This window comes from Chroicocephalus ridibundus, chromosome 8, assembly GCF_963924245.1.
Source record: "Chroicocephalus ridibundus chromosome 8, bChrRid1.1, whole genome shotgun sequence".
Classification (NCBI taxonomy): Eukaryota; Metazoa; Chordata; class Aves; order Charadriiformes; family Laridae; genus Chroicocephalus; species Chroicocephalus ridibundus.
The window spans coordinates 15,489,648-15,516,105 of record NC_086291.1 but is presented as its reverse complement, the minus strand read 5'-3'; the positions used below and the strand labels follow the sequence as shown (position 1 = coordinate 15,516,105).

The following is a 26,458-nucleotide window of genomic DNA, read 5'->3' as shown; positions in this document are numbered from 1 at the left end:
AAGAAATTACAATAAGCTGTCGGCTATATAATTATATTGTAACCTACTACACTGAGAAGTTACACCAACAGAAATTTGGCAAGGTATCGCCTGCTAGCTGCTAGCTAAACACAGGACACTCACTAGCATAACATTAAAAAAAACAGGCTCACTAAAAAGCAACATCTACATTACAAAGAAGCTAACAAAAGAATTCCCTTATGATACTTAGGTTCAGCTGGTTCATCTTAGGTTCATCAGCTACATTTTCTTGTTTTATGAATACTTGTTACATTTGCAATTGAATATATATTTAAGATCACAATGCTACAAACCTTCTTCCAGCATGTAGTTTTGCCACCTTTAGTTAGACACAAAGGAGTACTTGCTTGAACTAGGGTTGAAGATTCTGCTGAAAGTTGGTGATGTTATTAGGTCATGTGTACTGTAATTACTTGAGCACCACAATTTTTAAATCCCTAAGACATGATTTCCTAGGTAGAAGGCAGCAAGTATGCTTTTAAGTTGCCAGACAGACCAAGGGAATCATTTTTGCTCCAAAGAGTCTGCTGTATACCCTGAATCAGAACAAATTCTTATTTCATCGAGACTTCAGATTTTTAAAGCGTCTACTACACTGAAGTAAACATTTTCTGATTAAATTTTAAATGTTCCAGTGACTCTACTGTAAACATAACTTTTAAGTGATAAGGAACATACTGGCAAGAGTTAACAGTAGGGTCGATGGTGAAGATGCCTTTTTCTTCAACAACAATTGCTATGGTGTCACAGTCCTGATTACAGATACATTGAGGTTACCTGAACCCCACGGTTCCATCTCAACCTGGATTTTTTTATTTTTTTTTTACAGAGTTTGAATTGCCTCAATAGCAGGAAGGCTCGCCCAAAATATTCTTCGGAAATCCAAACTTTTTCAAAATGCATCGATTTATTTTCCAAAGGGACTTTATGTATTCCAATGCATCAGAAGGTAACAGAATTGATAAGGCTTTCAAACGAAATTTTCCTGTTCTCATACATATGAACACAGGGGCCACACATGAAACTGCGGCATCTGTGATGACAGGGCATTAATTTTACAGTTATTTGGAAGAACACAAGTTTGGAAGTCGTGACAACTGAAGTCCTTGGCGTTACTTTTGAGAGGCCCTGGTTGAGACGGACAAAAGAGCCTTGGGAATCAAGACATCAGACTTCTAATTTTGCCACTGATTTGTAGGGTAACATCTTGGGCATCAGCTGCCTTGTGCAGTTCTCTAGTCTGATAAAAATGGGGACAGTCACGCTTATTTATCTAACTCAAAACAGTGCCGTGATGGATTAATTATTTGGATAGCACTCGGAGCGCTATCCAATGCTGCTTATTCATGTTTTCCCCACTGCAACAATGTATCTTCATCACTAATAATTAACCGCTAATTACTGTTGCGGAGAATATGATAGTGGTGTTTACCACCTTATTTTTAATTTCAGTAGAGATGCCTACTTAAAAGTTATGTAAATATACAAAATTACAGTACATTTTCCTAATGACCCTGCTATGTCTGAGTTTGATCCTACTCAATTGTGACTAGAGCAACGAATAGCAAAGATGACCTTTTTTTCTGTAGAGCTATATAGAAAGCTTCTATTGTATTCATGAAATGCAAAGAAGCCATTCTAAGCAGGATACAGCTGGGTCGAAGGACTGCTGATGCCAATTATGCTTCGTACATAATAATGCACATTTTACCTATTTGGAAAAAAATTCACATTTATTTACTGTCAAACAGGTGTTAAACTTTACACTGGATATTAGTGATGGGCTCATTATTAACAGGTTTACACAAAGGGATGAAAAAAGCAGAATTTTGTTGAAACAATTTACATTTCATTAGATTTTTATCATAAAATAAATTAATTACTAAATATAGGCAGAAGGAATATGGAAGAGTAATAGTTACGTTTTATTTATTTTTTTTAAAGGACAGGCACCTTTTATTCACGAGAAAGCTTGTGAGAAGTGTCCAGTGTCCCCTTTACCCCTTACCACCCAACCCTGATTAAAGAATGAACAGGGAACTGAGTTACAATCTTTGTTAGCTATACCAAATTTGTGCAAGGCTTGGCATAATTGGCTTCTAAAACAATTTTCTCCCCAAATTATGGTTTTTGGCAATAAAAATTCAAAACGTAAGAATAAAAACTAACTTGTCAAAGCAGAACACTGTTTACAGTGAAAAATAAGTGAAAACGGGTAGAACTTGCATTTTAAACATACTACCGTACTATGAACAGAGTGTAAGAAAAACAGCTTATAACATATGTGCAACCAAGAGCTTTTCACAATATTTTCTTCAAACTCTTTAAAATTATTTTTTAATGACAATTATATTTCAGTTGGACACAAATGTATTTATTTTACCCTAGCAATAGAACAAAATATAATTTCTTTAGCCATTTTTTCATGAGAACGGTTCATTGTACAGTTGAGGAAATATATGAAATAAGGCCTGTGGCTTGATTGCTAGTGGTTAGACAAGTATTCAATCTTTGCCCTAGTGGAAAAGATCTGCAGTGAACTGCAAACTGATGCAGAATATCTCTCCTGCTTTTGCAAGTCTTGTCAGGAATAGTAAGGTACAGTAAATTTGTCCCACAGGATTTTAGAGCCTACGCCTTGTATATAATACAATGTAGGCCTAGAAAAAAAAAATGGTGCAGCCATATTTACAAATTTAGTTCACAAACTGCTGCAGTAAAATGGCTGGAAAGTGTTTATTTCTCTTTTTTTTTTTTCACAATTTTGTTAAATTCAGCAGCAGAAGATATCTTAAAATACCTTGTTGGTATTTCTTTTCTTTGTAACAAATAATTCATTTTAGTATACTCTGTGTATATACAAAGTTTTTGTTTTATAAAAATTCACAGAACTGCGAGGTCCAGTCATCCCCGTTACCGGAGAACCACAGGGTCAACAGAATTGTCTCTTCAAGCAGATATGAGGGAGCCTGCTTGGGGCCAATTAAGTCTTTTTAATACTTGTACGTGGCCTTTAATATTTCTTTGCTACACTATTAAAGGCTTGTCACTAGTTGCATTTGTCCTTCTCTAACATCCCCTTCTGGAATACATCCTTCCTTGTTAATGGGAATTATATAGCCGTCGCTATTACCCCTGCTGATTTGATAGTACATCTGAAGCTGATGGCCAGCTCCTAGGTTTGGCATGCTCTTGTAGTAAATGTCCTCATTTTCGCTCCTCCTGGAGGGAGAGAGATCTTCTTCAACGTCGGGGCTGCTCTCTGGATACGGAGAGTCTCTGAGATTGGGCATGCTCGTGTAAAGAGAGTCTCTGTTGGGGGACTGGAGGTGGTCGTCTGCCTCGGCTGTCAGCTGTGAGACGTAGCTGTCGGTTCCTTCGGTCTTCACTTTCTTCTGGGGCTGGTACAGAAGGGAGTGAGTCCGCTGGGGAATGAGTGGGGCCTCAAGCTCTTTGTGGTGGAGCTCCAGCCCGGGGGTGTCACTGTGCATCAAAGATGAGGCATCTGCCACGATGGCGTCATCTTCGCTACTGCTCCCGCCGATCACAGCTTTGGCTGGTAGCGTGCGCTCCAGGTTGTGGTTCTTGCTGCTGCCCCGCAGGTTGTTGTGCACTAACTCTGAAATGATCATTTTCTCAAACGCAGTATCATTCAGGCTTAGTCCACAGTCTACAACTTGCACACTGTCGTTATAGTCTCCATTGCGCAATGAGTAGCTGTTGTTGAAATTACCATTTAGCGGTAGAGTATCCATGGCACTTGTATCCCTGGCATTGTTCAGTGAATGTCCTGAAATGGAAAAGGATAGCTCTGGTTATTGCCTGATGTGCTTTTTATCACTCAATTGGGTTTTTTTTTAACAAAATTCTTTAATGTAGTTCAGGACAAAGTTGTACTTGGAAGTAAGACTTGAGAAAAGTTAGGTTATTGAACATTCCCAAATGTAAACAGTTACACACCTTATAGGAAAGATGCCTTTTAAAAATCGTAACGTGTATTTCCTGTGGGGAATAGTGGCATTTTAATTTCTTAATTTAGTGTCAATTCTGTGACTTTTCCACAAGGAACTGTTCACTCCATGCCCTTGCATATGTAATGCAAAGCAATTCATTTGGAAACAGCTATGTTTTGAAGTACACCACCATGATTTAGAAAAAGAAAATTAACAGAATTTGTCCTAAACGACACTAAATCAAAAAGGAATTAGATCACAGACATAACTGAAGGTAAATGTACAACATAAACCCACATAACTGGCAAGCAACTACTTTAACAACATTTCTAACATTTTTTCCTTTTTTTTTTTTTTGAGATGAAGTAAAGAAAAGAATGAAAAAAATGGATAAATACAAAGAATTTATGTTAAACAAGGACAGCCATCTTTCACACTACAGGGACCAGGGCCCACAAGCACCATCCAACAACACGATAGACAGCAGGTGGAATGACTCACTTTGGACAACTCACATCATGTCTGTCTGCTCAGGCTATCTGGCCTAAGAGTAGCTGATATATAAAAGAAAGTAAAATGATTTATTGTAACATGATGAAGAATTACTGAGCTTCTCAGCAACTTAGTCAGAGCAAGGGTTCAGCAAATTAGATTACTAAGCAATAACAGCTTTTCTTTTCCCACTTAATGTAATTTTTTTGCACTAATATTCTGTCTGCCAACAATGGCCCCAGGCTTCTAAAGGTCAAAGTTTGCCTGCAGTCTGCATCAGTCACAGTGACAGCGCTGAATGAACCAGAATAGTTAATTAAGAGTTAGGCCCACAGTTACCATGGGCATGGAAGTCAAATGCAGAAATGTTAGGAATTTCTCTAAGTATGGGTCACAGAAATTAAACCAAAGAATAAATATTAGTTGTGGAATGGGAAGAGGAAATCAGCCATGGCTGATATCTCATAGCTGCTGGAGAAATGACAGATTGGGTAAGTCTGCTGGAAACATGAAAAGAAGTTTAAGGGGGGAAAAAATGAAGTCTTATGATGATTAAGGTCTTTATGTTTTTGGTTTTGGCTTTTTTTTTTTGGTAACACGATAAAGAAAAGGTTTTCCTACAGACACAAAGACATGTAAACTATGACAGCACAGTGCTTCCCAAGCAAAGGAAAAAGAAAAAGAAAAAAAAAAAAACTTTGAAAGAAATTAAACAGTCTGAACCATGGAAAGTCAGATGGCTAGAGCATTCCTAGAAAATCACTTTATCTACAGATATGTCTGGAAGTAAAGAAAGAATGGAGTGACTTTACTGAAATGAGACTGACCACTGTGAGGCTGCTGCATTATATGCAAGGCTTGGAGGAGTATAAGAAAAACGTTGTTTTGGAAGAGATTATACATTTTCTTGTTTGGCTGGTTGTTTTTTTTTCATAGTTAAAGCTGCAGCTTATCCTAGAAAATTCAATCTTCTCTGGAAAATATTGTTTTCAATTAAAAAGTAATTGCATTTTCTCATGAAAAGATTTTTGTCTTCAACTTTAAAAAATAGAGTAATAATTTCCAAATAAATTCTGAGTAATTTGCAAATCATTTTCTATTTGCGTTATTGTTAACTCCTCTCCATGTGTACTAATTTAAACAGTGATGAGGGTTGTTTGAAAGGTCTCTTTAAGCTTTGATTAAACAACTTTGTAGTTTTGCAATTTCATATATGTTCCAAGATTTTTCTTGCAATGGATTTAGCTGCACAGAACATATGGCATTTATAAAAGTAGACAACACATGGACCACATGCTGGGATTCATTTCCCTCATGAAAGTGATTTAATTCTATAATTTTAATTCTCTTTTCTTCTGCTAAACAGATACCAAAATATATCTGATAATCCAAAATGAGTTTTCTATGATATACTGCAGAGTTAAGAATGCTAGAATATATTCAAATTGGTTTGATGAGGCAAATTTTGTTGCCCACAATCAGGTAATTCATTTGAAATCTTTCCATAGCCTGTAGCAAGATTACCGTGGGAATGTAAAAATGTAAGTAAATTGTTGAGCATTTCTGCTTGACACTGCTTCGGTTTTAAACAGCAAATTATTTCAGCATTGTGTAACTTCTGTTACCAATAGGGTTTGCTACAGACCTCATGTTGTTTCCCAAAAAGCAGTATGCAAGTACTTTTTGAATGTGGAAACATTTCATTTGCAAATTGTGAACCACTTGCCCGCTGAGTCTACTTCATGACCGCTAGTTATGTTTTAATTGTGCCCATTAAAAATCATGCTGAAAAAATTTACATTTGATAGGCAAAGTTAAGTTTTACTCCCATACTTGTCTCTCTGTAGGTTGCTAGAGGAAAGCATAAGGAAAGTAAGAAAACAAGAGAATGAAAATAGAAACTACAGTTCAGTTAAAAAGGAAACTTGAAATAAAAACTGGAAACAAGGTTTTATGAGCTCTTTATCAAGGATTTATCATTCCAGTTATGCTAAAGTGATCATATGACTCATCAAACAGTAACTGCTAGATATTTACTGATGAATTGCACCGCAGTTAAGAAAAGCAACTAGATAACGTAACAACAAAATGTTCAGTAAGTGATGACACCCTTTATTCCTACAGAACTAAACTGTTCTAACTGTTAATCTCACGATTTTCCTACAGGAAAATGATCTACCATAAAGCTGCACTATACTATAGTTTAGATCTGTTTGACGCTGGATACAATTTTCTACACCGGGGTATCCAAAGGTGTCAAGATGCCTTGCGCTGCTTTAGTATCTAATCTGTTCCGTAAGCAGGTTTTTCTCAGCAAGCTTTAGAGTCAACCTTATATTGCATAGACATGATACCTCTAAGTGATATATATCTTGAAGATGGGCTCTCGGACCATGTGGTGTCAGTCCTGTAATAGTATATTAAGATTTATGCCACCTGTGTTAAAAACATGGATAATTATTGGTAAATACTGTTATGGCAAAGGCATTACTATAATATAGTGCAGTTTTACAAGCTGACATTGGCAATACTGTATTTCTCAAACTGACAGAAATTCAGAATGTACGGCTAGGGTATTGCAACTTGAGTTTCTATCTAGGGAAAAGAAGGCATTTGGAGCGAGCCAAGAAAAGCGGTTTTATTCAGGAAGTATAAGCACACCTGGTGAGTTAAACACAGGAGCTGAAGGGGCATTACATACAACTGTTTCAGCGAGCAATGTGTTATAGGGGTTGTTAGTGCCGTGTGGTCGAAGAAGAGGGTTTGTTAGTAGGTAATTGCCAGTCATTCCTAAAGCAAAAGAAACAGAAAAAAATGTCAGTTCTTTAATTTTAGGCTGACAGTTTCAATAAAGAATATTTTTTATTCATCACGAATCATGTAGGACTTGTCAAATGTAATTCAGCTGAAAATTTCTGAATGTATTTGAGCTATGTATTTGAAATGGGAGTAGGAAAATACAGTTAGATTCCAGTAATTCACAGGTGCTGTCCAAATCCCCAAAGTAAACATCTGGTGAGAGTGACATTTACTAATGTATACAAAATCACTGTTACACAAGAATAGCAATTAAATGTGTAGAGATCAAGGTACTACATAAAGCTATTATAACTTTAGAAATGATCGTATGGAATGCTTCTGTCCAGAATTGAGAGAACTGAATTTCTCAAATTGAAAGGTATTGAAAAATCTCTTATGACAGGATCAGAGCTGTTATTCACTTTATTAAAAACACAGGGATAATGGAAGGGAATTGCTGTTTTCAAACAGACAGTGGATGACAAACCGCAAGAAGCATATCTTAGTATATGTAAAAGTATGCATGCTGAGGGGAAAGCAAAATATTTGCTCTAAGAAATCAGAGCGTTCACATTTTCTCCCGGGACATTCATGCTGCAAATTTATCTGCCAGGTTTTAAAAAAGAATTCCTCGAACGACAATTTTTCTTTAAACAATCAGTTTACAAACAATGTAAGATGGAACAAAATACTACATGAACAGATATTTTTTTTAAACCCATTTTACATATTAATGCAACACCATTTAAACAACTCTGGGAATAATTAGAAAAAAAGCCCAGCATATTTTGAGAAATTATTAAAAAGTCAATCTCTGAATTCTAGCTACTAGAAGAAAACTGAGTTGGAATAGTGACAAAAAAACCCCACACAAAATGCTGTGATTCAAAATTAACTTTAAACATTTCATTAAGGTAAAATTCCACTTTCTTTTCTACTGCATCGCACAGCAATATATCAGGAGCAGTGTATTACAGACCCAGGGACAATGAAAGAGCCAGCTATATTTTTACAGTACGGGTATTTTTATTTGGTGATGAAACGATAGTTCATATTTCAAACGTTAATGCTTTTGTACTACCACAGGTACTTGGTAGCAGAAATGAAAGGAAAATTCTAAGATTCAGAGAAGTATTGCCTGATTATGCTACTCTTATTTGAGAGTTTGCATCAGTGAACAACTAAAAAGACCTTATCATAAGTTTTTTCAGTTGCAATTTACTTATTACTAGAAATACTAACTGAAATATGTTTTGCCTGGAGGCGCTTTTTTTTGTATACTATATTTAATCTTGGTTAGAATTATTACCTGTAATTTATAGTTAAGAGATTTTTTTTTATTCAATCCAAAATTTTTTGCCACATTTAAAAGCTTGGTTTTTTATTTTAAAGGAAAAATGACACTGGCCATTACTTATGAAACTACCCTTATACATATTATCACCGAGATAGTGACAATATTATAACAGAATAAAGATGATAAAAATTTTTCTAATCATGCCAGAACATCTCTGGTGACTTGAGACTGGAGCTCCAGAACAGGGAGAAGCTTCCAAGACCTGTGTTCAACTCTGAATTAACTGACTGTGCAGCATGGTTAGGGCAAACCTCAGGAGTCGGAGACACCAAATTAGGGTGAAATCCCAGACTTTTATCTATAGCATATTTACAAGACTTTAAGAAGATGCTGGAAGGGAATGTACTTCTTTCTTGATCATGAAAAATATACATTTTCTACTTAGGAGAAGTTAATTTTGATTTTGCCAGAGGAACATTCAAGATTCAGATGGGGGAAGCCGTGAGACACACAGGTCTTATCTAGAATCATGCTTTCTGAAATCTTTTCTTTTGCAGAACATCACACTTCTTACTTCCAAAATAAATGTGAGCTACCAAATCTTGAAAAAAAACAAGGGAAGAAAATTTGCTAGTTACGGTTGATGAGGGCTTTACAGCAGCCCTGACAGTGGTGAATTTTCTGTTTGAAACTTTCAGAGTTGATCAGGAACTGGTCACAATGAGACCACGTGTTCTCCTAGGGATGTGGGTGGAAGAGCAGGCTTTGAACTTGGCTTGTGCAGAGCAGCCTTCCCTCCATTGCTAGCTCGCACTGCCTTAAAAAAACATAGCAGGAAGGAGAGAAAGGAAGGGACATTCTGTCTCGGTTAATACCCCTGCCTTCTAACTGGACGTGAGAATGAGGTTACAGATTTCAAAGTCTATTTGAGATGAGAAATTTGGAGTTTTGGCTTCTCTGTGCCTGAAAATCTGGATTCTATCCCATGTGACAGATACGATGCTCTTTGAAATAGAAAAGATAAATGATTTACAGACATCTTTTGCATAGAAATGATATCAATTAGATTTCACTGGGAAAATTTCTGCACCTAAAAATCATAGTCAAATATGCATTAAAATGTTACTGCACTCATATTTCTCTTTCATATTTAACCTATAAAGGTTAGGAAAGATTTAAAATTATGATCTTGCTTTTAAGTTAAATTATCGATGAAACTTATTTAAATACATTGCCACGAATGGAGGAATTAAACTTCTATAGCAGGGGGCCAGTTGAGGGAACATGGTTTTAAAATGTGCTGGTGGATGACTTTAAAACTCTGCTTTTAAAGGATATTTGTTCCAGAATTTTTTTTTCAAAACATTTTTTTCAATTCTTCTGTGTTAAATGATATAAAATCTGTATAAAATTTAAGGCTTCTAAAACGGAAATGTTCCCAGTGACTGACCTTGATTAAGTGTTGAAGTGCTGTTGATGTCACCTGAGATAAAAGACGATTCAGATTGTTTTCTCACAGTGTCATTCCACATCCTCCTTATACGACTCTGTTAACATAAAGCAATGAGACAGAAGTTACAAAAAGATTTTTTCCTACTTATGTGCTATTACGTAGAATATTTGTGTTTATTTTGGCCTGAAGTAAGCCATTCTTCTACCATGGAGTGAAACTCCTTCTTTTGTTATTAAAAATCTAATTTATTAAATTTCATTTAGATGAAACATAGTGGTATAAACCTTCCTATAAAACAGACCCTAATTGCAAGAAAAATAAGGTGTTTGCACTAGACCAAAGTAAAAGGAAATGTTTAAAAAGAATAAATTCTACTATGCAGAAGCATGAATTTGCCATCTAAATGATAATCCTGAGAAGACAATTAGTGCTTCTGATTGGAACACGTCAGTAGGCTTTTTATAAATAAGGTTAATTAAAAGATGCTGTCAAAATCTTTGTTACCTGAGTGCCAGAGGAATAGCGAGCACTAGTTCTTGTTGTTGATGCCTTCACTGAACTGTGGGGACTCTCGGTTGGTAGTCCACCACAGCAGTAGGAATGTCGGAAGCATTTGCCATATTCCTTACGTACCTATGGAAGGGGGGAAAATTACTTCGCACAAGAAATAGTGTCAAATATCTCTGCTAGCAAAAAGACATGAACTTTTGGTTGAAACTACTCACACACTTTTCAAGCAAATAGATAATTCTTGTCTATTGCATTGTTAGCCATTAGCAAAATCAGATATTTTTCCCTACTCAGTGGCAGCATTATCAGCTATCCAGGATTTTTGAACAAATTATTTCCAAGGTATACATGTGTTTCATTTAGATGTGAGTGAATAATCATTATGGAGTTATTTATGGGATTATTTTTATTTTGTCTTCATATTGTAGATGAATACAGTTAAGTTTGCCTGAACTGAATGCTGGCTGAAAATAGTCCTTTTTATATGAGTTTTTGGTGCAGAAACCATAGAAAGCCTATCTTCCCATCTTAGCACACAAGAAGGGCTGAGGTAACTAGCCTTCGGGCTGCTGGGTACTGCCCATTAAGTTATCCCTTCCAAGAAAGTATGCAAAACCTACAATGACTATAAAAGCATTTTTATATAAAGCCACATCTGCTTCGGGATTGTACAAAGCTCACAAAGGCCCCTGCCCCGCTCCAGGCAGAACGCCAGCTATGCTGGTGGAGGCACCGTCAGTGTTTCGAAGTTAAATTTTGAACAATAAAGGCTGGGAAACGAAGCATTTTTCACTTTTAGGACCGAAAAAAAAAAAATCCTCGTTACTGCCTTTGCTGAACCTAGAAATCTGAGCACAACTATGCGTACAAGAATTTTGTCTGACACACCAACAAATCTAATTAATGATTCCAATATTTGGCCTGCATTTATTCACCTTCTGTTTCTAGTGACCTACTAGAAACTTTAGTTTTGTGGTTTATGTGTGTTAACACTTGCCATGAAAGTGATCAGCATTAATTTACAGAGCAGTTAATTCTCTCATATTCGGTGACTACTACACTAACTACTACTTTCAGATAACGGAAGAGCCCATACACATCTCAGCAACATGACAGCATCAATGAAAGGACGCAGTGGATAAAATCTTTAAAGATGTGTAAGTCTAAATTCATCAATCTTCCACCAGATACTTGGGAATCTAAGCGTCACTTCTACATCAACAGGACTCGTGAATTTCTGGAAAAGTGGAATTTCAGCTAATCTGGAAATTCTGCTTAATGGGTATGTAAAAAGGAAAGAGGGGAAAATGCAAGAACGTAATATGTGGATTTACATATACCATGTGCTGTTTTCAGTATTACAAGGATTTTATTCATGGAATACATACTGTGATGTTTCTATAAATTCCAAGGTTGAAAAAAATTTGAATAGCCGGTGCCTTAACTTCAAGCTAGGGAGAGTAACTCATCTTTTTATAAAAGTATTTGGTACGTATTTTAAGTGAATCCCTATCTATATCAGCAAAATGATAAAAAATAGAAAAATGAAAACAGAAATGCATGGACATAGAATTATAATCTTTAACTCTGTAGTCTGAAAAACATAAGTCTATATATATCATCACTAGACGGTATAACACCTAAGAAAATACATTCCTGAACACTAATGGATATTAAATGCTCTGAACCACTACAGAGTAGAGACAATAGCAATCAAAGCTGTATTTTTACCCAAATACCACCCTCCAGGGCTGGTTTTGCCTAATGCCTATATTGCAGTGAATGTACATTATCTGTCAGTACTGCGCATTCCACTGTCATTATTTCTAAATTATAGCTTGTTGGAAACTGATGGAAGCAACAGCACTATCATCCTGTCAGAACTGGAAACATAATAGTTTTCACTTTCACAATTCTATTTCTCTGGTCAATTTAGTGACCAACTAGTAATAACAGACTAAAAAGACTACATTAGCTATGCAGACAGAGGATAGGATGATATCCAGTCAAAGGCATTGAAACTTAAAAATCTTAAATGGCAGCTTTAACATTCTTTCAGGTATAAATCTTATTGCTCTAGGTTATGCTTCTTCACACTTGACTGGTATTTTAATACTGCTTTTTGCTGACTCCACTTAATATAAAAACAATGCACAGCTGTAAAAAGAAATAAAAGAGGAATCTGGTTTTGATTTTCAAGTCCAATACAAGTGGCAGAGAGGGCAACATTATATGAAACCCTAATCTAGAATTTATCTGCATTTTGAGAATGTTTGCATTTTCTTCCCTGTCTTCTTAGGCTCAATCCCCTCTCTTAAGTGTGCTTTTGTTCTCTCAAAATGAGAGGAGCACCGTGTTCATCTGGATAAAATTCTTTCTGTCTACCAGATCTTTTTCTAAAACATGGCTGAACACCATTGTCTACACCAAATTTAGAGATGCTGATACTGTTAGAGCCGGTACAGTTGAGAACATGCAAGAACGGGCTTTTTGTACTTACACAGCAACGCTTTATCCAATGATCTCAAACCATTTTATAAGTATCAGTTAATTATGTCTCTGGTGAGCTAATTATAATGGGAGTTAATAATTGCTAGGTCTCCAGCCTAAAACTGGTAAAAATATTTAGAATCTAAATATTGCAAATTGGGTATTTGCAAATGCAGGATGTATTGCATTTTATGCTAAGTTTTTTTGGGTGGGATTTTTTGACATTATCCCTTCCTTTCAACTCTCGTTTACTTTCATTTGCTACATCTTCTGACACAGGCTATGAGCTTTTTAGTTTTGTCCTTCTCTAAAGCACCTCTAAGGTGTCCTGGGAAGCAACCTCCACCCACAGCCCAGGGAAGAGAAGGGGTGCAGGGAACCCAAAGAGAATCCCACCCAGGTACGCCCTTCACTTCCTCCTCTCCTGTTTGCTCCTCTCTCCCATGCTCCTCTCCTCAGCAGATCTGCTCCTTCTGGACCCCTCTGCTCCCGTCGGGCAAAGGGGAGCGCAACTAATTTAGCACATCCCCCTCGTGAGGGAAGGCTTGTGCCAGGGGATTCAACTTTTTCCAGTTAAGAGCACGGAGCTGTTGGATTGCTGAGGGAGCCAAACACTTGAAAGAAAGTAGTCATGCTGTCATCTTTGGAAAACTCTCCCCATTAGCAGTTGTCTAGCATTAATGACTACTTTTTGCTAAGGTGTGACAAAGTTCATAATAAAATTAATTTTCAGATCTCACTATTTTGTAATGAACGGGCACTCATAGTGCAATCCCTGCCTATCACCCCTAGCTTTATGTGGCAGCTTAATGGCATCTCAGGAGAGGTCCTCTGCCTTGATCTGGCAAAGAGAGAGCTTCCAGGCTGAGAAGATGGGCTGATATTGTAAATGATCCTTTCTTTGCAGTGCTGCAGCAGAGGCACAATTTGTTTCATGTGCACATAAAGGACTTTTGGCAATAAGTCCAGACTAGTACGTACCACATTACCAATGTTAAACAGTATATTTTCTATAGTCATTTTCTTCCCAAAGCCTCAAAACTTTTGAAGACCAGGTTGGAAAAGCTGCATCCATTTTAAAACTGCCCAGGCCACAGAGCAGTTACGACTCCCACAAGCACACAGAGCAAGAATTGCTTTTGAAGCCTAGTCCTCTCCTCAAACTACTTCAAAATACTCCAGTTGTTGACATTGCTAATTTTTTCTCTGTTTTTCAAGAAATATATGTGGTATTTTCAAGGAGTTAGGGAACACACCTCTGTTTTTTCAGTAACTTACTTTCTTTTGAAGGGCACAATGAAAGATGAAAATAAACATTCCTTGGAAAGCATTAAATACTGTGAAGAGATAGGTCATCACGACAGTCCCCTCATTGATAAACAGCAGGCCAAATGACCATGTCAGGCCAAGGAGACACAGGAGAGCAAACGCACCCAGGACCCAGGATCTGTAAAAGAAAATTAATTTTAGTAACATCACTTATAAGAATGCATATCTCCAAATCCAATATTAACATTTCAGTTCCTGCAGTTGACTTTTACTAGGTTCATATTCAAATGTAAAAATTCCTTGGGTTTAACCTTTTATCTATTCAAGAAAGAACAATTCCATTTGGTACTCTTAGTCTCCAGTGAAAACAGCAAGAGTAGATATGACCTTTTTCTTTCTCAAGAACTGCACAGGATGTCAAAACTATTTTGAAATACAGAAGTACAGTGCAAGCCCCAGCTACTCCATTGCTTTATCTGCTTTTACAAAAAGAGATTGATAAATCTGGCTTAGCCACTAATCACACCATAGATTTTAAACAGTGGTGCTGCCATATGACACCAAATAATGTAACACAAATGCACAAAGGTTAAACAGCAGATTAAAAGCCTAGAGCCCAAATCTTTAATGCTCCGATAAACTCAGCTAAACTGAAGCTAGATGATCTAACTTCCGCATGAAGAATCCCTGCTGAAATGTGACAAAAATATGGATATTGCTCTACAGAATAGTCTAAAAAAATTTCCATCATGAATAGGTTAAGGAAAAGGAATTGTAGAGAACGGCACAGAATGAAAGGGAAAGGGAATTTAGTCAGTGAATTCCACATCTAACTAATGATCTTACTTGATAAATGGCTTATTATCTTCATAGCTAGAAAGCATTATAAGCAGAAAAGAGAAACAAAATTATTAGACAGAATTGAAACAGAAATTAATAAGAGCATTTTTAATTGTCTATAAAAATTAGTCAAAATTAGGAAATTCAAAATGCAGAGGCAAGCAATTTAAAATTATAAAGGCATATAATAGTTAAAAATTCTTTAGCAAATCAGGTATCTCAAAACTAGTTAATTAAAATTAAGGGAAATCCACAATATTGACCGAGTTTGTAAAGTTAAAAATCATGCTAGAAATTTGTTAATGTAGGGTTCTATCTTACCCAGGTAAGTCCGTATTATAGTAGCCATCACAAACACGGTAATTACTGGTGTGGATGAGAAGACAGAAAGAGGAAAAGGAAGAAAAGAGAGAGATGCTAAAGATTAGCTCTCTCTCTCATCATGCAACATGCAATGAAGCTGATACTGACCTATCTAGAACATCTAGTTCACAACGTTAGCCTTACTGAAAATCTCCCTTTGCCATTTTCAACATTCAAAGCAAATCTGTAAGACCCTTTCACATCCAACCCTCAGTGTTAGAAAGTTGCACCATCCCTTCAGTGTTGATAACAAAAACCTTCAGTACAACGTAAAGCTATTCAGAATACAGTAAAAGACTATCTAAAGAAGCAAGAGCTGCCAAAGCCTTGTCAATTAGATAACACTTACATTACTCTGCAACAGGGATACTGCAGTACAGCACCATGATAAAGTAAACATTTGTTAAATTAGCATGAAAACAGCAGATAATCTTCAAGTTAACAATAATAATAGAGTCAATTCTCTTGAGAGAACAGGATTACGAGTAGAAACTGCTCAGAATCCCTAAATCAAAAAGTCATTTAACAAAACAAACTTAATATAATCATATCAGCCATGCAAACAGGAACATCATTTTTGAACTGCATTTTAAATGCAAATGAAATTACTACAGTGCTGTGGCATTTCCGTGAAACAGTTTCTTGGCACTAGTTCCAGGCTGAAATTATCTAATTTTGACCGGCGTTTGTGACATTACAGCAACAATGTGACGAAAGCAGGATTGGCTCTGTTTGCTTCTAATTGACATCTGCAGTTGCTGGGAGACAATGGCATGTGCTCCTAATGGAGAGTAGCTTTCAATCAGTTCAGCAATCAGAAAATAATCATAGTTCTCATACTTGAACACAAAGCACTTACTTAATGTTTTCCAACCTGCTAGAGTCTGGTTTCAAAGTGTTTGAGTGCTTCACCATTTTGCACAATGTGATCACCAGGAAGATAAGATTCAGCTGTCAAAACAGATAAGAATGAAATTAAACTACTTGAAATAATAGGTTGAATAATGATGATGTTAGAGACTAAACAAAAACCCCGTAGTTTACTTTCAAGTATGTAGCGAAACTGGGTAACCATATCAGGCAGTCTGTAAAAAGTGATTGCAAATAAGGATGACAGGGGAAACAAATGTGAGAAGTCCTTGTTTCACTTAATTTTCCAAATTCACCTCATCATCATGAACCACCATTCTTAGCTCATGTCCAACACTTGCCATTGTCAGTCTAGTTCTGTCTTCCAGCATGTTGTGCTCGGCCCCTGTTCACCTTTGCCTGTCACCTCTGGCTCTTGCCCCATCTGACTGACTTCTTCCGAGGACTATGGTTACCCCGTTACTGTACTATACTAGTTATCTTTTTGTCACCCCATCCTGCTCCTGGAATGTACTTCGCCTTTGCTGGTTTCTCCCCTTCTTTGTTTTTATTCCCTTTTGTTCTCACAAATCCCACTGGGGTCTTGAAAACAGATTAAATGTAACTGAAGAAAAAGCAAGAGAAAAAGAAAAAGAAACACAAAGACGTAGCAAATTCATCAAACTTCACAGTGCCGTAGACATGTGCTGGTGCTGCACCCTCCCACTGCCCTCCTTCCCTTTGTAGTCTGGATTCTGTTGAAGCGAGACTGCATGCCACTTGAAGGAAAGGACTATGCTGTCTTATTCTTGTTGTGTCATTCATATAGGTAACACCCAGGAAGATACTGAAGGTAATTTTTTATAGTTTTCCTATTGTGAAACAGAATCATAGGTATCAAAGATACTAGGTGCCTGTCTCCTATCTATTTCAAAGCATGTGAAGAGCATAGGTAAGCCAAATACAAGGATGCCTGTAGAATACAGGTTGAAAAGCGGTATACAGTTAACTTGAGTAATTAGTATGTACTGTCCTGTATCACGCAGACAAATCAAATAAAATCATATGTTTAAAACCAGTAAGAGCTATGTCCTTTCAGGGAAAAGACATCCATCTTTATGTACTAGTACAATGGTCCACAAGAAATGACTGAACTGATAGGTAAGAGAAGATGGGAGAATACGCGTGGACATCCTTACAACACGTGTATTAGATAGATTATAAACCCATTCTTACAATCTTCTGTATACATCTGCACTGGTTACTGATGGAGAATGATCAAGCCAGCCTCTCATTTTGGGGATCCTTTGCTTTGAAACAGCATCAAAATCCTCACAATTTTTGTAACACTGGGGATACCAGTTCATACCAGATGTGCTCCTATAGCTGTGCCACAATGATCAGAAATGTCACTCAAATCCTAATATAGAGCAGGTCTTAACAATCTAGAAAAGAGGAGTATTTTAAAGGCTCTGATCAGAGTCTGTTAGCAAAGACATGCATTATAGAAATAATTCCTGCTGCTAAGAGCAATCAAGTTATCACTGCTGCTGCTGTCTCAAAATCAGGATGGACAATATGAACTATAATGCAGTTCTCAACACCAGAACAGTGCTTGGCAGCTTTTGACCTCATCAGGCGCGATTCAAACATCTTTACAGTTGTATCTTGAGATTAATACAAAAAGTGTATCTGATACAAGTAACAAAAATAAGCTTTTATAATTTATTTCTGTGTTTCAAGAACTGACAGAAAATACTTGACCTTTAAGTGGAGGTATGTACATGGTGTAGGTTAAGCATGATTTCCATTGCTGCAAAATGTAACAGAAGTGTCAATATCTCATGACCCTGCTGATTACCTTTTATGATTCTTATAGGTAATAACTAACCAGTTGAGAAACACTTCATTATATCATTGTTATCATTTTATTCCTCTTATCTAGGCTTCCACTGTACTGTGTAAATTCCTTGGGTGAGAAAACAAGTTGCTTCTCTCCCTGGCCTCTACGCCAGACAGAGGATGTGGGCTCTGTGTGTGACCTGACCCTCAGATCCATGCCTTTGCAGGCAGACTTTCTTCTTCTGTACTTGAAAAAGCTTCTTGCACATTTTGGTAGCTGACATAACATGTACTTCTCCAGCCTGCTTAAAAAAATGTAACTTCCAATTTACTTCTTCTGAAAACAAACAGATTAAGAGCTAAGAGACATGCCTCATGCCAATCTGAACATGTAAATCAACTTTGGCTGCAACCTATGCAACCGGGAGTGCACAATCCAGTTCAGAACAGTATTTACAGCACAGCTGGAAGCTAATCCTTGCCTAAGTAGCTACCCTGGAGTATCCTGTATTGTACAAGCAACATCATTCTTGGATCAAAAACTCATAGACATGCCTTAGCCCATAAATGACTGCCTTATGAAATGAGAGTTTTTTATCCTCTGATTCTTTGTACGACTGAAGTGTGGGCTTGGCATACGAAAAACAAGAGCTTGTATTTACATACAGAGGGTCCTTCGGTGACATGCAAGCAGACACGGCCCTACTCCAGAGCCTGAGCCAAGCTCCAGCGTATTACGCAGGTTTTATGTAGATACTCAGCTCTGTCCGTATACATGTCCTTCATGGACTAGGGAATAACTGCATATAGCAGTTTCTTAATAGACACTTCAATTCTAATTTAGTTACAGAATCCCAAAAGCAGCCCACAGAAATAACAATGCTGTATCACAGTAGCTGGAAAAGTCCTTCCAAGAAAAAAAGTGAAAAAAAGAAAAATATTGTACTTTGAAGACAAAGTAACTATGGCAACAGAGCATACGATACTTGCTTCTCCATCACTGTGAAATACTGAATAGTTTTCAGTTTCAGCAGTCAAAAGACCATGGTTTGCCACTTGTTCAAACATGCTGGCATCTCTGTTACACATTGTATCATTATCAAAAGCCTATTTTGCCCGCTTAAAAATACTGTAACCAACAGCTTTCTATAGATTCGCTTTTGGCTCCCTCGCTGCTCTTCCTCTAGAAACTGATTGTTTTGGAGGAACTCGTGAGTTAAAGACTTTTGGGCATCCTGCCATTTTATTGCACAAGACACTAAGCAGTGAGGGAAGGGAACTTGTTGGAGAATAATTCCTTTTAGAAGGAATGTCTGAATTACTTTTCTTGTTGAGGAATACGTGAGGGAAGAAGAAAACACATGTAGTGCTTCTGCATTTATTTGTACCAACTTTGTGTAAGGAAAGCTTTTTCAGCCCCAGCAACCTGGTCCGACCTCAGAGCTGAGCCTGTTTGGGGCAGGAGGTTGGATGACAGATCTCCTGAAGGCCCTTCCAACCTCAACTGTTTCATGACTGTGTGAGGACTGAACTGCTACTCAGCTAAGCAAATGAATCTGTAAATGTTTTCCAAACTTGACAGATGGTCTAAGTAGGACTCCTTTCTTTAAGAAGAATGTTCACCACAAACACGCAGTACTCTGGGGTCACCTAAAGACCCACATGAATGGCAAGATGGGCTTTTGAAAGCAAACTTGTAAAGGAAAAAATGGGCCTCTCACGACGACTTTCTCATCACTTCATATACCATCCAGGGCTAGTGACTGCTGGGCCTCATCCTGACCGCTGGGCTGCATCCACCCCAGGTGAACCAAAATCTGCACCTGAACCGCTCTCCTTCAATTACAATAAAAAATATAAATACATTGTGTAAACACACACACAGCCACAGTGTATACATTTCAGTTGCGAAATTACACCCTTTGTAAAGTCAGCAAAATATCTTTCATGCTGCACTTCTGAAAATCAGACCAGCACCCTTTTGAAGGCTAAAAATAAGAATTTCAAAGTCTGGTCAGGCATCAGATTCGGATTTGAAGAGTGATACCAAGAGTGACAAGACACACAGCTACAGTAGGTGGAGCTATAATGTGAGATCTCTTAAAACATTAGCTCATAAGAATAAGTAAAAAAATGGACTGAGAGTATTTTGTTAATGTTTATACTAGGTTTTTGCTGTAATTTCTAAAATATATTACCCACTATAAAAGAACGGATACTGGATTACATAGAGAACTAGCTTAATCTGTACTCTGATTTTAGAAATGTATGTAATAGTGAAAAAATAATTAGAGCACTTTTAAAATACCACTTCTTACTTATCTCTAAATATGACAAGTATAATTGGATAGAACGGAGCGAAAGACAGACAATTAGATATATATTAAAAAATGAAAAGTAATTACTTTAAAATATAAAGTTTGAAGATTTTTTATGGTAATAATCAAACGCAGCACCCTGGATGATCATGCTTCTTTCACAGCCAACACACAGAAGGCCATTTCTGGTTTGGAAATCAGAAGGTACTGGACATGAAAAATGGTATAAGTAGGAATTTTGTCTTTCTGGCACCTGAAACCTATGTAATTTTGAGAGAGGGAGTGTCTTCAAGTCAAATTAATTTTTTTTAAAGTGTATGCAATAACCTGCACAGAAGACTAATGTATTGGAATTAATTGCAGGTACGATGAATAAGTAGCCAAATAAAGCTAGATAAATTTCTCCCTGTGAGCAATAGATAAATACCATTTATCAACTGTCTGCTTTAGAAAGATATATGTGTATTATTTATATGCATAAGCTTACAACTACAGTTCATTTTCATATGTGGAGCTAGATTATGTGTGCATCTGTATGTATACATCCACTGACCTTGGCGAAGTAATGCCTCAACCTGAGTGAAAAAAAGAAACTATCTTTCCTATGTTAACGATACAGGACATCCTAGGAATTTTTGCTTAGCCTAACACATTGGCTCCATCTGTGAGGAGCAAACTCCAGTGATTTTGGCTGAATTAAAGTCAAACCAACGTCACCCATTCCTTGGATAGGAATGAATATGGATCTACATAGAAGTCAAAATACTCAGGCTATTCTGACCACAGATTACAGGAGTGCACTGTTTGTTTTACAGCCATCAACCTGCTCAATTGAATCACGTCTGCCTGAGCTTAGCAGCTTAAAATTCATTCCACACAGCCTGCAGTGCTGACATGGATATGATAAGACAGAAGAACAGAAACACCACTCTGAAGTAACCTAGCTGAACTGCACATGTTCTGACCCTTTTTGAACTCCCCGGAGCTTTTGTTACCTGGCAAATGCAGCTCTAAAACTGCTCTTGTATCTCCAGATCTTTGCTCTTAGCCATGCAGAAGCCTATTTCTCTCTGGGACTGGCAGCGAGAGAGGTGCTCTCTGAAGAAGGCTTCTAAATGAGTGTGCACGCTGAACTCTTACTGAACTGAATTAATTATTAAAGATGCAGATGGAGCTGTCCAAATGATAAGAACAGCTCCTGACGTATCATGATCCAAGCTTTCATTAAACCATTTCAGGCATACTAATGGTTTCCCACCGCTCATTACTTACATGCTCTTTTCTCATAGATATAATAACCCTGGTGCCCAAAGGCATGACAGGCTATGGAAATAGCGAAGTTGAAAGTTCCTCAGAAGACGTACTAAGGAACTTCACACTTCCCCCCTATGATTCATTTTGTGCAAACCTGTATATACAGACACAAGTGCAAATGCTTATAAACTCAGAGAAAAATTTGTAAATCAAAGTAGTAAGCGATATTGTCAAAAAAGTTTATGTGCATTGACAGTACTATTAAACTAAGAATCATAAAAATGATTTGATGAACGTGTTAAAAAGCCTACCAAGGTGAAATTTGCACATGTTACTAAGTAAACTACTCTACAAATATGGCTCTTCTTCAGTTACACTGCACGTGACATATTATTTTTCAGCCATTACACTTCTCACACTTCTTCCTCCAGTCTCTCTTGCTTTCTCAGTTGGGACGATTAGAGGGCAAAGCAATTGCTAGAGAAGAATTACTCCCAGGAACTGTGCTGTGATTGCTACCTGCTGTTTCATATTTTTGAAGTTGGGAATACTACTCCCAAAGGCCTTTTGCGTCTCAGCCTAAATGATTTGCTGGAGGATAATAATGTCATGGCCAGTAAATAATAGTGAACTATGTCTGTACATGGTCAATATGATTAAATGTCCTTCACCTCTATTCTCACTCTGACCTGGTTATGAGGAAGTGAAAAAGCCGCCAGCAATGCCCAAAGCTTCCCATGTGAAATGTTATTTTAAAGCAAGGGAGAGAAATAGAGGTGACTTAGCAAAATACTCCCAGTAACAATAAAATAAAAAGCCAGACACAAAAAGCAAAATTATCACCACACAATCAGACTTCAGGTAAGTGAACTATTGTGGCACGGAACTTATAACAATTTTCTAGTAATGATTACAGCAACTGCAAGAAACAACTCTGTGTTGAAAAATATTGTCTACCATATTGAAAATACTAAATACATCTTTCAGTTGTAATCGTAGGTTTAATGAAAAAAGAATCCCTATCGTCCTGTGACTTGATTTAATGTAAATGTATTTAGAATAAAATCTGTACGATTATTATGGTTTATACTTAAATCTTATAAACACTGTAATTTTTCTAATTCAACCTGTACACACGCTTGAGTTTTGGCATCTATGTCTATTTCTTTGAAAATATGCCAATAAAGTCAAACAATTTCTATACGGCACAACTATCTTTTTTCTTAAGTGACTGCTCGATTGAAAGTTTTTGATATAAACAGAGAGTAAAACCAACCTAAATATACAGAAGATTATTTCAATATTGAAGATACAAAGAAAGAACAAAGTGGCTACAAAAGACTGGCCAGGTACATTTTTTATAGAAAGTTCCATAATCAAAATATCAGTTTATTTTTACATGGAGAAGTAATGTAAACTACAAGCTACAAAAAGTGTTGAAAGAGTACATCTGGCATATAGATCTATAGAAGTCGGAAACTTCAAAATTATGCCTGATTATGCCTAATGCATGTGCTTTAGGCTCCAAAAATAATAATGACAAAATATAATTCCTGAATTTGGGAAGTCAAGGGAACCGAACTTCTGTTAACATTTCATGTCTCTACTGCTGTATAAAGGCAGGAGAATGGGCAACTATTTAGACTTCCAAAAGCATGAAAGCAAATTAATTCATCCTTCCAAACTATCAGCAGTTATGAGAAAAGCTTTCTATGTACATAGGCCACATCCCCAGCACCAGACTTCTAGAATATTTCCCACGCATAGCCAGGCTTTGAAGATACTGAACTAGCAGAGAAAACCAAGGTGAGCCAAAATGCACATCTTGCATTTACTTTCCTTCCAAATTCCTATCTTGTGCGGTGTTGGTATTATTAGCCTGTAATAACAGGGAGATGGTTTTGCCCTGGGTTGGCAGATGACTATGCGCTTTTTACCTGAAAGTGCTCAGAGAATGGATAATTGATGTATGAACACAATATTAAATCTTAAATAGACAACGGGGCACACAGCTGTGGGTGTACAGATCGGTGTGCATGCACACGACGACTTTACTCAACTGATTGCAAGAACGTGTACGTGCTTTCTACTGCTTACACAATATTCTATTATATATACTGAAACAGATGAACTTGTACGTCTGACATATACTACATGTAGCATAAATAAACACAGTAGTAGTCATGGAAAAATATGCATATGCAAATACACATCCAAATACTCTGTAAGTGCAATGGAATATAAGATTTACTTCATTATCCAATACGTTAGAACACTCTTTTGAGATAATTACGTTGCATAATTACCAGTTAAATTCTGGAATGTGTACAACAATGACTCAATTGAAAGCAATAATAATGGTTCCTTTAAAAAAACCCTGTGTTTAGTACTTCACTGATTTTTCATATGACTACACATGTCAATACGACCTTCAGAGTTCAAGCCATTAGGAAAAAATGGCTATGCCACCACAGCTTTGACAATTAATCATTTGGTCAGCACTCTTTAAAAGATTTCTAAACATTTATATAACCATTGGTCACATTACAAATTGTTTATAAGCATTTTCATGAAATATCTTGTGAATAAGGACGGTATTGACTGATGTTATTCAATCTTTTTAACTTTGCTGTGAGGCAACGTAAAAGGAAAAGAAAAAACCAAGTTCTTACCAGAATAATGAAGGTAACAGGTCCAATGAAACTCCAGATAAAATAGTTATCTACATGGAGCCAGCAACTATCACGGAAAAAAGAGAATGAAAAGTGAACAATTGCATTAGCACCTCAGTTCAATAAATTGAAAGTGCAAAAAAACTTTTTAAGGTAACATTTTGTCAGTAACAATGATAAACATTGCACAGTATCACTTAGTCCATGGTCAATTTTTCCTAACCTGAAACTCTTCTGATGAGTCCTGTTCAATAAAACTATTGAGCTTGAAAACACACCATCAGGAACAGCTAACATATAAGAAGGAACAAAACCAGTCAAAAGATTTGGTCACAGGTGCTATCATGGACTAACGAATCTAACAGCAGTAAGTATTTTTCAAAGGTTTTCCTGTAATTCCATGTTATCTTCAAAATCTGCTTTTAACTTTGTCATATACAAAGTCCTTACTCCTGAGGAATACAAGACATAAAACGTTCAGAAGCCATGTTTTGCTGAAAAACAATATGGTATAAATAAAATGCCCCAACTGGGAGTTGAACAGTAGAGAAAGAATATGTGTGATACCAGACTAAATTACGTGTAAACCTATTAGGGCTGACTTCACTTAGCGATTCGTTTTTCATACAGCCCAGTTCCCTGCTGAATTGCTCTTATTTGTCTTTCATCAGTAGCAAAATCAAGCAGCTTCCTTGTAGTCAACAGTATCTTCCCATTCTGTAACTAATTTCATCAAAGGACAAAGTAAACACTATTGGAAGGCAAATTCATGCCTCTGGCAACTCAAATCCTCAGAAATGTTTTCTGTCTACCTTCTGTCACTTTCTGTATGTATCTGTATTTTTGTAAATAAAAGGCAGTGGCTAATTTTAATCCCGCTCTACCCGCCTGATAAAATATTATCAAAGTGAAACATATGGCTTGGAATATTGTACTGTCATAATTCAGGACGAGAGTTAGCTAGAGGGGCAGTTGGAACAAAGAGATCTAATGAAGCATTAGCTTAAAACTGGGCGGTTAGGCCTGTCAAGATACTTTAAGTTGAGAATTTTTACTTAATATACATTTGAGGCCAAAAAGTTATTTACTTTTTCAATTTGTTTCAGGTCAATCTTTTGTGTTAAAAGAAAGACCATAATTTAGAATCGGTCTCTCTAGAGTACAAATCCTCTGAACCTAGAGAATTACAAAAGACTTGATTGTAATTTGTGCACAGCGTTGCCATTCTCTTACCAATAAAGCTTTCAGATGGTATTTTAGTCTGTCAGGGACCCTCTGACAGCTAATAGGCTTTAAAAAATTATTCACTTGAAAAACACTCAGGTCACTTGCAATTACTTACGCTTTCTCTGTTCCGTAGCTCTTATAGTCAATAGCTGCTGAGACACCAACTACTGTAGCAGGGAAGAGGTAGCCAGCAACATAATAGTACTTCTTCCTAGAATATTCACTTTCAAATACTTCTACTAACATTAGATAAAGCTGCACTCCTTCTAGACACATCCAGGCAAAGGCTGCCAGGAAGAAAAAGTGTAAGAGACCTGCAAATATTGGACATGCAATCTGCAAAGAAAAAGAAAGGTGAAATATAAACCACAAATTCTTCACATCGTTACACCTCTAATTAAACACTGTGTAACAGAACAGCATATACTTTCACCACAGACCTTTCACAAACGCAAGAGCATTTTTCCTACCTGAAAACATACACGGAACATTTCCAAATGCTAAGGTGTTCATAGTAGCTGCAGAAAGTAAATTCATCTCAGCAGTATGAATGAAGATAAGGAAATTGTGCCCTCACCCCCAGTCTTCAATTATAGACTGGACTTTCCAATTTTATAAGCAAGTCTTTAATTTTGAAACTCATATGGTCTTAGGGCTTACAGTTTTGATAATCTGAGGCATGAACAGTTGGTTCTAGATGCATAATGTAATACTGCTTATTTAAAATTATAACACAGCCATCATGCCATTTTCATCTGCTGTAATTTGGAAGTTTCCACTGTTGTAACAGAAATCAACCTGAATTATCT

The 26,458-nt window shown here is 36.8% G+C and overlaps 1 protein-coding gene across 31 annotated transcripts in view; it reads right to left on the bottom strand.

Annotated features, from left to right (window-relative positions):
• Positions 1-1,927: 1,927 nt before the first annotated feature.
• The window catches only part of ADGRL2 (adhesion G protein-coupled receptor L2), a 392,188-nt gene continuing 367,657 nt past the window's right edge, over positions 1,928-26,458 (bottom strand). For 4 of the 31 annotated variants that reach the window (XM_063342769.1, XM_063342768.1, XM_063342774.1 and 1 more), the window contains 11 exons: positions 25,765-25,985; positions 24,423-24,489; positions 16,347-16,438; positions 15,446-15,490; positions 15,131-15,157; positions 14,294-14,462; positions 10,520-10,648; positions 10,013-10,109; positions 7,128-7,256; positions 6,300-6,317; positions 1,928-3,811 (listed from right to left, as the gene is read on the bottom strand). In XM_063342769.1, coding sequence (XP_063198839.1) covers positions 3,057-3,811; positions 6,300-6,317; positions 7,128-7,256; positions 10,013-10,109; positions 10,520-10,648; positions 14,294-14,462; positions 15,131-15,157; positions 15,446-15,490; positions 16,347-16,438; positions 24,423-24,489; positions 25,765-25,985 — 1,749 coding nt within the window. In that variant the 3' untranslated portion in view covers positions 1,928-3,056. Of the gene's footprint in view, positions 3,812-4,475; positions 4,529-6,265; positions 6,318-6,820; positions 6,903-7,127; positions 7,257-10,012; positions 10,110-10,519; positions 10,649-14,293; positions 14,463-15,130; positions 15,158-15,445; positions 15,491-16,346; positions 16,439-24,422; positions 24,490-25,764; positions 25,986-26,458 lie in introns of all 31 variants that reach the window. The other 27 variants (XM_063342788.1, XM_063342790.1, XM_063342789.1 and 24 more) reach the window with 17 other exon arrangements.